Source organism: Pelodiscus sinensis, chromosome 30 (assembly GCF_052426305.1).
Source record: "Pelodiscus sinensis isolate ZL-2025 chromosome 30, ASM5242630v1, whole genome shotgun sequence".
NCBI lineage: Eukaryota > Metazoa > Chordata > Testudines > Trionychidae > Pelodiscus > Pelodiscus sinensis.
In genome coordinates, this window is record NC_143081.1 from 15,781,430 (window position 1) to 15,793,361 (window position 11,932).

Sequence of the window (11,932 nt, forward strand, 5' to 3'; positions counted from 1 at the left end):
AACATGAGCTATGAAGGCAGGCTGAAAGAATTGGGTTGGTTTAGTCTGGAAAGGAGAAGACTGAAAGGGGACATCAGAGCAGTTTTCAAGTATCTAAAAGGGTGTCATAAGGAGGAGGGAGAAAACTTGTTCTCTTTGGCCTCTGAGGATAGAACAAAAAGCAATGGGCTTAAATTGCAGCAAGGGAGGTTTAGGTTGGACATTAGGAAAAACTTCCTACCTGTCAGGGTGTTGAAACACTGTAATAAATTGCCTGGGGGGGTTGCGGAATTTCCCTCAGGGTACATTTACACAGCAACAATATTTTGAAATAGTTAGTGTTATTTTGAAATTAGTCCACATCTACACAGCAGCAGTTGTTTTGAAATAATATCGAAATACTGTCAAGCTGGAAGACTTCTTCCTCCGACTCCTGTACCCCCCATTGTAGGAGGAGTAAGGGAAGTTGGAGGACGAGCGCTCTGTTTCGAAATAAGTGCTGTGTAGATGCTCCCAAGTTTGGAATAAGCTGTTTCAAAATAAGTTACACAAGACGTAGCTCAATTTGTGTAGCTTTTTTCGAGTTAAGCCCTGCTGTGTAGACACAGCCTCGCTGGAGATATGGAAGAGCAGGTTGGACAGACACCTGTCAGGGATGCTCTAGACAGTGCTTGGTCCTGCCGTGAGGGCAGGGGACTGGGCCAATAACCACTCCCAGGTGTCTGTGAGACTTCCTGGACTATCACTGGCAGGAAAGAGGGTGGGTGAAAATCTACATCCTGGGTTGGGATTTGCCCCTCGCTCAGATAGCTATCATGCAGCAGTAGGTGCTACCGACTCGTGCCCAAGACAGGAGGCTACTGGGGGTAGAAAGTCTTGCTCTGAAATGAGCTCTTCCTGTCTTCTCTCTGCTCAAGGCCTCTCCAAGCCCCCAAGGGCAACGAACAGAACTGGGGAGGGGTCCTGTCTGAAAGGCAGGCAGTGAGTGAGACGGCCAGAAAACACGGAGAGAGGAATCCTTTCGCCTGCTAACCTGAGGGATCCGATTGCGTTTCTCTTCCCTTTTCGTTGGGACCGGTTCTGGGGTTTGTGCCTCATTCGTGGCAGCCACCAGAAATCTTGCCTGCAGTAGGTAATAAGTGAGCGTCAGTGTTTCATCCCAACCGGGCTGTTCCAGGTCAAGTCTGTGAGAAGCGTTATTTGGAGAGCGAGGTCCGGGCGTGTCATTCTCCACTGACGACTTGGCAGGCCTTACGGAGGTCTGCACGGCGCAGTGAGCAAGCCGGGCCGTACAAGACACACGTCAGTGGGAAGAGGCCGATGTTGGGGGATGTGCTGGTCCATATGGAACACGGGGGTCTTTTATGTTCCATGTTCTCAAGGGGGATACCAGCTCTTGTGGCATCAGAAAGGACCAGGGGTAAATTACTGTAGGGATATGCAAAAATGAAGAGGGGTCTGTACGCTGTACACGGGTGGTTAAGGAGGTCAGCCGCAGAAGACAATACCCTTGGACGTGTGTTTTCCCTTGTTTCTACAGTCTGGAAAGCTAGATGAAGAGTCCGGCCAAAACCAGCATTATCCTTCCTGCTGTATAAACATGCTCTTTCCCGTCGTTCTTGTAGCCTAGGGAAATAGATACGCATGCGGCTGCTCTTACCCGCCCTGGTGCTGGATAAGATATTTTCAGGGCTACTTCTCTTGTAATCTCTGTAACCTATTCATTTGGAAAGTTAATAGTGTAGAAAAGTGTTTGATTTAATTAGAAATATTGTCAAGAGTATTTGGGAGCAGTGTAATAATATTAATCACCTGCTTATTAATATTCATGGTGTAGGAGTTACTATTACTCATAGGCTGTATCTAGACTGGCATGATTTTGCGCAAAAGCGGTCGCTTTTGTGCAAAAACTTGCCGCCTGTCTACACTGGCTGCGAGTATTTGCGCAAGAACACTGACTTTGTAATGTACAAAATCAGTGGTTCTTGTGCAAATACTCTGACGCTCCTGCTCAGGGATTAGCCCTCTTGCGCAAGTATTCTTGCGCAAGAGGCCAATGTAGACAGCCACGTTAATTTCTTGCACAAGAAAGCCCGATGGCTAAAATGGCCATCAGAGCTTTCTTGTGCAAGAGAGTGTCTACACTGGCACGGATGCTTTTGCGCAAAAGCAAATCTTTTGCGCAAAGGCACATGCCAGTATAGATGCTCTCTTGTGCAAATACTTTTAACGGAAAAACTTTTCCGTTAAAAGTATTTGCGCGAAATCGTGCCAGTCTAGACGCAGCCATACAGTTTTAGGGAAAGTAGTGATAGACGTGTAAATTAACATACTAAAATAGACAAAAGGGTGTAATTGGTGCCAAACTGTTGTCACTCGGACGTTGTGTGGAATGTCCGAGGTAAACGTGCGTGGGCAATAAAGCAGTTCTATTTACCCCTGCATCCTGGGTCACCTGTTTCTTCTCTAACAATTGCGCTCGCTATTAAATATACACGTCTTATTTGCTAGCTGTATTTCTCAGCTGTCTACCTCTCATCTCCAGCCGTTGGATCTTGTTGGGCCTTTTCCTGCTAGATTGAAAAGCCCATGATCACACATAGATTCCTCATGCAGCTACTCATTCACTGCAGCCAAGATAAACCCTCTTTTTTATCAACATCTGGAATTGCAGAGGCCGGAACTGGACAGGCTGTTCCAGCAGCAGCTGTGCCGGGGCCACACAGAGTGGGAAAGTTAATCTCTCTTCGCCAGCCCAGCAGTTCCCTCTTTCTGCACTCACGGATCACCTTGGGCTGCTGGGTTCCACTGGGGGCCCGTGTTCAGCGGGTGATCTGCCGTGAGGCGCTCGTGCCGTGGCACGCCCCTTGTTCCACTGGGGCAGAGCCATGGGGCGCCCGAGGCTGTCGGCTGCCCTGCTTCTCAACGGAGGGCTGGCAGAGCGTGCCGAGTCCTTGCCAGCAAGTGGAAGAGTCGAGACCTGCCGAGTCTTGCAGCCGCACATGGAGCTCGGCCAATGAGTCTCGCCGGCTCTGAGCAGTTGTGGGATAACGTTCCCTTGGAGGGGGACTCGTTTGGCAGTTAGCGCGACTCGGCGGTCAAATGAGGGTCCCCCCGGCCTTTCGAGCTGAGACCAACCATCGCTCGGGCATCCGGGGAGGCTCCCTGGCCATCTCTGGTGCCGAGAAGGTGGGTTGCCCTTTTCATCTTGGCCTTACGAGCAGCAGAACTGCCAGGTTGGATCAGTCCATCCACCCCCGGGTCCTGTGGCCAATGCCAGGCGCCCCATCCCTAAGGACACCATCCCTAGCCAGCCTGGCTAATAGCCATGGATGGACCCAACCTCCATGGATGGACCCAACCTCCATAGATCTATCTGGTTCTTTTTTGAACCCCGTTATAGTTCCGATATTCACAACATCCTCTGGCAAAGACTTCCACAGGCTGACTATGAAGAAATACATCCTTTGTGTTCAGCCTGCTGTCCATTCATGTAATTGGTTGACACCTCGTTCTAGTGTTGGAGGAAGGAGCCAATAACACTTTGTTTAATTCTGACACGCCTGTCATTGTTTTATAGATCGTTATCATACCCTCCCTTAATCCTCTCTTTCCAAGTTGCAAAGTCCCGGTCTTTTTCATCTCTCCTCTTATATAAATGTAAGAGCTTAATCCCTTAATCATTTCTCCTGTACCTTTTCCAAAACCAACGGATCTTTTTTGAGAGCTTGTTCACACAGTATTCAAATGTGGGCATGTCCTGGATTTACACAGCATCAATGTGAGATTTTTTTGCCTTATTATATCTCTCTATCTCCTGAAACACTGTGGCTATGTCTATACTGTGCTGTTTTGCGCAAGAAATATGCAAATGAGGTGAAGCGTGGAATATCGCCGTGCCTCATTTGCATAATTAATGAGCAGCCGCTTTTTGAGCAAAAAGGAGCTGTCTACACAGCGCAAGCGCTGCTCTTCCTGAAAAAAATGCCAAAGCCTCTTGTGCAAAAAGCAGCTGCTCATTCATTATGCAAATGAGGCACAGTGATATTCCACACTTTGCCTCATTTGCGTATTTCTTACACACAACAGCGCAGACTAGACATAGCCTGTGGTTACTTTTTTCATTGCTGCTGAGCACTGAGCGAGATGTTTTCAGAGAACTCACCACAACGACTCCACGATCTTTCTCGAGTGGTACCTGCAAATTTAGACCCCTTCCTTTGACATGGGTAGGTGGGCTGTTCTCCGACGTCCGTCAGCTTGCATTTATCGACATGGAATTTCATCTGCCATTTTGGTTCTTGGTCACCCAGTTTCGTGACCTGGTAGCCCTTCGAAGTCGGCTTTGGACTCGACTGTCTAGAGTACTTTAGTAGTGCCATATGTGGGTCATGCAGCTTAGCAGGCCTGGGGTGGAAGTTTCCATCCCCGTTGTACCCAGTTTAGCATAGCCTGGAACCCTGTAAGCCTAAACTGCAGCTGGCCCTTATCAGCTCTAAGCCGTGCCTTGAGCTGGGAAACTACTAAGCGGTAAACAACTTTGACCTCGGTCTCAGCCCATGAGAGTGGTAAGAATGGCGTTGAGCCAGGTACGCGCACACCTGGTAACCAACTGTAGCATAACTAGTGTTGGGAGTCCTGTGCCCACTGAGGCTCACCAGGGACCTAGACCTTGCAGGGTGCCCTGGATCCCCCCAGTTGGAGCCACGTCCACCGCAGCCTGGTGCGAGGTGACCGGAACCGGACTCTCCGCGGACTGATGGGGTGTGAGCATTTCCAAGCGCCGGTTACTCTTCCGTGCATTGCTCGGCCTGTGCTTATCGGCGTATTACTTTGCAGTAGCTGTGTAACCATGGGCAGTAGTAAGCCTGTAATAGTGACGTAGTGAGATTAATAAAAGCAACTACCCCTAATCGACCGCATCTTGAAGCGAATCCACAGTCCTGTTGGGCCTGGGCCTGTGAGCTGTCCCGTATCGTCTGTCAGTTTTGCCCCCTCACCATGTACCCCTTTTTCCGGATCACTTCCCCCTGGGAGACACCACTATTAACCTCTCTCCATTCTGGGAACCGACCATTCGTCCTTACCCCTCGTTTCCTACGTCTGTAACTGGCAGTACACTCAGGACCTTCTAGTGATCCTTCCTTTAATGGAATGACAGGCCTTTTCTCATCTTAATCCCCTGCCTCTGTTTAGAAACCAACTCCCTACCCCAAGGGCAGGAGCCGGGAACAATCCATCACGCTCCTCACTCAACCTGTGCGGCGCCTATTCCTGCCTCTCCCGGGACTGTCAGTGACGTTTTAGTCTGCACGTTCCCGTTTAAGATGAGGTTCGGTTTGCAGGCCCCGTTCCTACACTAGCAGCCCCATCCCACGGCTCCGCCAGCGCCCCTCAGTGACAGACCACAGCTCCGGCAAGGCCGGCGTCCAGCGGAGCTAACTCCTCCTGCAGGTCCGGCTCTCCCACCGCCTGATGGCCAGAGCCAGGACGCGAGGTGCTGGGCGACGGAGCCAGCTGCTCCTGCCCCCAGTGGCACCGCCTGGCAAGGCAGGACATGCTGACACACTGGGCATCCAAGTGGCAGGTGGCTTGTTCCCTGCCGGATGCCGCGGGCCCACTGGACGCTGCAGGGAGCCTGCCCTATTCCTGAAGGGCAGCCCCATGCCCTTGGATTGTCAGCGTGAAATCAGGAGAGGGCGCTGGGGCAGGACAGACAGAGTGAGGGATTGGCGGATAATTGGCATCAATTATTCCTTTCCTCACAAAGAGAACAGGTTGGGCTGGGTCGGAGCGTTGCTTGGCACCCCTGTCGGTGCTAGGCATGGGAAGGGGAGCAGCGTGAGGGATGAGTCACCGAGAGGCGCGTGTGCGCACACACACACACACACACACACACACACACACACACAGATACACGCACCACAAACACACACAGGAAAATACCAGAAACGGACAGGACTCTGAGTGACCCAACCAAGAAGGGGACACAACCACACCAAGCAGAAACTGATAAAAAAAATGAGGAGGAAGCTCATTCCCACAAAACACACGCACACACACACACACACAAAAGACACACATGTACACAATACACACATACACAAAAAACACACTCAAACACATAAAAGACACATACCCACAAAAGATACAGATCCATACACACACACAACACATAAATACACAAAAACACACACACAAACACAAAAGACACACACACATGCAGAAACACAAACACAACACACGCACACAGCACACACACAACCACAAAATACATACAAAACACAACACCAGACATGCAAGACTTAGACAAGCAAGGGAGTCAAAAGTAGGGGGCCTGTTACCCCACACTGGCCCTGTGAGGGGTACAGGGCTGAGAGAGCAGAGCCCCCTAGCTGGGGCAGCAACAGCTAACGAGGGCCCAGCTGGCCTGTATGATGGAGGGCTCCTAGGGGAACAGACAGATTCCCTCTTGCTCAGGAGGGACCTGGCTGCCAGGGCGGTTTCCTGAGACAGGGCAGGGCTGGGGAGAGGCCGGCAGGGCTGGGGGGCTCCCCTATCCCAGGCAGTAGGGCCTGAGGGTCCTACAGACACAGCCAGGGCAGGCCAAGGCAGCAGGTCCCCACCCCCTGCCAATGCGGAGCAACCGTGCCAGGTTGCACTTGGCCCGTGAGGCAGGGGCTAGGTGCCCCTGGTCATGGGTCACTGAGGCAGAGCGGGGGGAGGAGGATTGGGGGTCCCTGGGAGGGAGGACCCCAGAGTGCAGGGGCACTGACCTAGCACGGTACCACCAGCTGGAAGGGGACGCATCAGGGCTGGGGAGCTAGTTCCCACAGCGCCCAGCAGGAGGCGCCGTGGGGACGAGCGCCCCCCATGGCAGGGCCCAGAACTATGGCCGTGCAGGATAGAGCCAGGCGTACGCGTGGGATTTTACAGCGCGGCGGCGGCGAGCCTGGTCAGCCACCATCTCAGCAGCTCTGCGGCCCGCGCGGGCGCACAAATCGACAGTCCTGCGGGCCCCGTTTCATTTCAGCCGTGCCGTGGCTTCGTCCAGCTGCCCCAGACCTCTCGGGGTGTCCAGCTGCCGAATGTGGGGAGCCTTTCCTAGCCCCGGCGAAACATCGCCCACTGTCGGGTGGTTTGGTTTGCTTTAGAGCCAAGAGAGACCAGACCTCTCCAGGGAAACGTTCCTTATTTATTGCCGGCGTTAAGCACTGAACACAGTTGTTTACATTTTACAAGCCTTAAAAACAATGACTGTACAACTTCCACCGTAAATACGATCAATTCTAAAGCAATTAGCCCAGCCCAAAGCAATTCCTAGAAGCTCTACTAGAATTAAGCCTCGTACTCATTTGCCACCCACAGTACCCGGAGGAGGTCGTGGTCCCTCGGAGTCCCACCCGTCGGGATGCCTAGCCAGTGTGATGGGCCCGTCACTTCTAGTTACAACGGCAGGAGCTGTGGGTCCATCCTGCTCCCTCCCTTCCGTCGAGTCGTCTCGCTGAGCCCGTTGGATAGCAGAGCCAGACTCTGTCGTACTAATGCTATTTACCAATTGATTGCGTGTTGTGTAGGATACGTACAATGCCCAATGCTGCTATCTGGGGAACATCCTACACAGGATGTTGCTGTTACGTGCGTAGTTGGACAGTTTCGTGGCCGCATCTGTAATTTTTGCTCATCGGAAACAGAAGGACCCGTTCAAGGCCGCTTGTCGTGCGTTCTTGATGTGGTCTCGCGTACCGTGCTTAATCTGCATTGTTATGCAAAACATTCCTGCCTCTCACAGCTCCCCTGACCTGGCCTGCGTGCTCCCTGCCCCAGACTGGAGACAGGCCCGAGTTTTGCTTTGTTACAGATCCGCACTGCGGGCAAGACGGACATTGTCAGGGCAGAGCCATCTGGCTCCCCCCCGCCTCCCTCCCACAAGAGAAATTAGGGTAAAACTGGCTCGGAGGCACTTTCCTCCTGACCTTGCCCAATTCACGACCGGTCCCTGCCCTGAAGCATGAAGGTTCATGGCTGTTGGGTGACGTCTGCTTTCGGGGGAGCCATTGTGGGTTGGCACCAGTCTGTTCGGGGGTCCAATGAACTAGCACAGGGGCACCTGGGAATCCAGGCCTTGTTACTGGCAGCGGAGAGGGGCCGAGTGGGTTCAAACAGGCCCATATGTTTCAGGAGGCCGATATTCTATATTCAGCTCCGGTGGGCGAGGGGGTCTGGTAAGTGTGAGCAGGGCCAGACAGAGAAGCCACAACTCCAGCGCTGCGTCCCTAGCAGGAGGCAAAGACTGAAAGCAAAGAGAACCGCTCTGGAAAAGCCGCTCGGCATTCCCAGCGCGCCGGTGACTCATCCCCTTTCCCTGCCCAGAATAACACAACAAGGGCTCTGTGCCAGGGATCGGGTTTTATTGAGTGCTGAGAACACCTGGAATTGCAGGACACGGGGGATGGGGGAAAGGTGCATAAAAAACGACCGATGAGGAATAACACTGACTCGCGGTAAACGTGAGACCGATCCGGGATCAGGCTGGACACCGGAAGGGCAAAACCGGTGGGTTCAATAAATTAATGAAGGGACAGGTGTTTCGATGGCCACTAAGTGGCAGGCGAGACGCTGGGATCGTGGCCGGCGGGGAAGGGACAAGGGGGCAGGAGGAAGCCGCCGTGTCCCCCTCCGGCCCGGCGCCGGGCCCTAGATGTGCTTCACATAGTCCACGGGGAGCCCTCTCCAGCAGGCGAGGACGACCCTGCGGTGGTAGCGCGTCTCGGCGTAGGCGTGGCTGGTGGCGTTGAGGGCGCAGAGCGTGAGGTGGAAGGGCGCCACGCTGCGCCGCTGGTTGGGCAGGCCGGGCCTACCACCCAGGCTGCAGATGCTGTTGATGGAGCCCGCGGGCGTGTGGATGAAGGTGTTGGAGTCCTGGCCCGACAGGTCCCGGCGCTGCATCATGGCCTGGCAGTAGGTGCCGTTGGGGGCCTCGCTCCTGGGGTAGTTCCAGTGCCGCAGGAGGAATCTGTCGTTCTGCTCGTCCCAGGGATGCTTGTTGGCCAGGGCTGGGCCAGCCCCCAGCAGGATGAGGGGCAGGAGGAGCGTGGACCAGGTACCTGTCAGAGCCATGGCTGTGTCTGGATCCGCCTGCAGTGGGGAGGGGGGATGGACGGAGACAGCGCCAGAGAGATTGTGAAGACCAGGAGTGGAACAGGGTTCAGAAAGGAACCAGCGAAATTCATGGAGGTTGGGTCCATCAATGGATGGGCAAGGAGGGTCCCTGGTCTCTCTGCCAGGGCTGGGAATGGGCGAGGGGGAGGGGTCACTGGATGGTTCCCGGTTCTGTTCCCTCCCTCTGGGGCACCTGGCATTGGCCACTGTGGCCGACAGGACACTGGGCTGGATGGGCCTTCGGTCTGACCCGCTCTGGCCACTCTTATGAACTAGGGCAGGGGGTGGATCTGCTTTCTCCATGGTAACTCCTTGGCCCAAACCCGTCCCTACAGCCCATCAACCCCTCCCCTCCCCATCATCCCCTGTAAGACCATAGTCCCGGGATGTCCCAGCTGCCTTCAGGGGCCCCTGGAGCCCGGCACCTCTGGGACCCCAGCTGAGATCAGGGCAGTGTCTCCTCCAGCCTATTCCTCCCGCTTCGTTCCCAGAGCTGGGAAAGGAACCCAGGAGTCCTGACCCCTCGCCAATCCCATCCCCGAGGTGCATGGAGCCCCGGCCCAGCTGGACTCCCCACCCCTCTGCAGCGCCGGTGTCTCTGTTCTCCCCTCTCCCCCGGCGGGTGGGATCTCGTGCCACTCACCTAGCGCTGGTTCCTTTGCTGGGGTTGAAGCTCCGGGTCTCAGTGTCTGTGGAGCTGCACCTGGATACTCCTTCCCTGCCTGGAGCAGCCTATATAGAGCCCAGCCGGATGCAGAGGGGGCGGAGTGGGAGGGGAAATCCAGGCGAGAAGTGGGCCAGCAGCATTTCCCAACCTCGGGGAGTTCAGAGCCGTGGCCCAGTGGGCACGGCAGCTGTGGGAATCGAGCAGCCAGTTTCCTCGGGAACATCTCAGGGTGTGTCCAGCCAGCCAGCAAAGCAGCAATTTTGGGGCAGGCCAGTGGGGCCATGCCTGCTTTGTGGGCACGGCTCGCAGGCAGCACAGACCTCACGGCCGTGGCCCCGTGGCTGTCCTCAGGCACGTCGGAGCTGGCGCAGCAAAGCCGACGTGCCCAACAGACACACCGTTGTGGGCCGTGCAGACGGACAACTCCTGACCCCCCGGCTCTTTCCTAATCCAGGGCCAACCACAGCTCAGCCCGCGCTCCTCAGTCCTGGCCTGCAGCCCCCGGGTCCGCCAGCCCTGCGCTCCCCTCCTCCCACAGCTCCGCAGGTCCCCACCCGCCGTCCCCGTCCCCTGCCGCCTCCTGCAGATGCGCCTTTAGAAACTGACAGTCCCTTTGGGTCAGTGTCACAGTCCTTGTAATGTCCTGATTTCCAATAGTTACGTGTGAATTTCACCATGGAGTGACGGGGGGTCCTCGCCCAACTGAGAAGGCAGCAGCGCAGCCAGACGGCTGACACGGCCTGGCATGGCCCTGCCGCCATTACTTCCACCGTGCTGTGGGCGGCTGCTGCTCTCCAGCCTCCCAGCTCGGAAGGCAGCACAGGAGGAAGGGTGACGATACTGCGACCTCACAGCAGTCACCTTCTGGCAGCCCCACAGTCCTTTTTGGGGTGGGGCCCCCCGTTTGGGAAACGTGGCTCTCCCTGGTGAAAGCCGCAGGAAAAGCTACGGAAGTCTGGATTTCATGGTCCGTGACCCGTTGTGCATGATAATGAGCTATGAAACCCGTGTATTCCCCTCTCTCTGGTCATTATATTTCTGCCAACGTGGGGCAGAGAGAGAGGTGCACCCACGCACATCATAGGCTGAATTTTTGCAAGCCCTCCCCCAAGGGATTTCGATGCAGCTGAGCTCGGGGGGAAAGGAGGTGTCTAAATCCATGTGGCAATGTAAAGGTGAAGCCTATGTTAATACGACGCTGTTAATATGAGAAGAGAGGAGATGAGCCGGTTACTTCTAGACCAGCTGTCCCGCTCCCCGACCCACAATGCCGGGTTCCCAGCCTTGGCGCGCTGTCCCCCGGAGAACTAGCATCATGGCACAGCACAGCCGGGAGTCGGTGTGAAACTTTGTTCCTCCCTGCCGGATGCGAGCAATTCGCCGAAGGAGGCAGGCCGCTCTCTGGGAGCCCCTTAACGAGGAGCAGCCCTCGGACATTCAATAACGAGAGGGCAGCAAGACTGGGAAGGACACAGCACGTGTGAGACACCCTGGGAGCCCGATGGGGAGATGAGGGGTCGTTGATTTCCTCGTGCCCCAAGCCAGGGCTGGGTTTAGATCCGCCTTCCTCCCGCAGTGAGTCCAGGCAGGGCAGGGCGTGGGTGTGGAAAGAAACCAGTTGGGGAATGCTGCCGCTCACCCAGGACACAACGCCGAGATGGACAAAGGCCTCGTTCACACCGGCAGGGGAGCAGACACCGTCCCGAGACAGCTCCCGGGAATCACCCGGCTCTGACTCACAGGAGCAGGAGGCTCAGACATGCCAACCACAAAGACAAACTCCAGGGGGGAGAGGAGACGGGTAGGATGCCCCCAGCCAAGCGGTATGTGCCCACAGCACACACAGACACACAACACGGGAAGCACACAAGACTCACAAGCAAGAGATTCAAATACACAAAACGCAGTCGAGGCCAAACATGAAATACCTAAGACTGGCTCCCGGAAACTCACCCGCCAGCCCTGAAAGGAGCAAAAGTTGGTGTTTTCCTTTCTGGACCGCGAGTAGCCGTAGGAAGGGGGTTTTACTGCTGCAGCGTGTGGGTGCTGCCAGAGAGGTCTGTGTTACACTGCTCTGAAACCTGGCCATGCGGGTTCCCGGCTTTGACGCCAGGGGTGGAAGAG

At 55.2% G+C, this 11,932-nt stretch overlaps 1 protein-coding gene across 1 annotated transcript; it reads right to left on the bottom strand.

The window, feature by feature from the left end:
- Positions 1-8,373: 8,373 nt before the first annotated feature.
- Positions 8,374-9,862, bottom strand: LOC112544246 (ribonuclease-like). Its single transcript, XM_025180084.3, has 2 exons — positions 9,785-9,862; positions 8,374-9,117 (listed from the first exon to the last, which is right to left on the bottom strand). Exon 2 carries the CDS (start codon positions 9,097-9,099, stop codon positions 8,677-8,679), a length of 423 nt encoding a protein of 140 aa, XP_025035869.2. The 5' UTR covers positions 9,100-9,117; positions 9,785-9,862; the 3' UTR covers positions 8,374-8,676.
- Between the last annotated feature and the right edge of the window lie 2,070 nt (positions 9,863-11,932).

Excerpts from the sequence above, each read along its gene's own strand:
- LOC112544246 (XM_025180084.3), bottom strand. The coding sequence starts at position 9,099 with ATGGCTCTGACAGGTACCTGGTCCACGCTCCTCCTGCCCCTCATCCTG.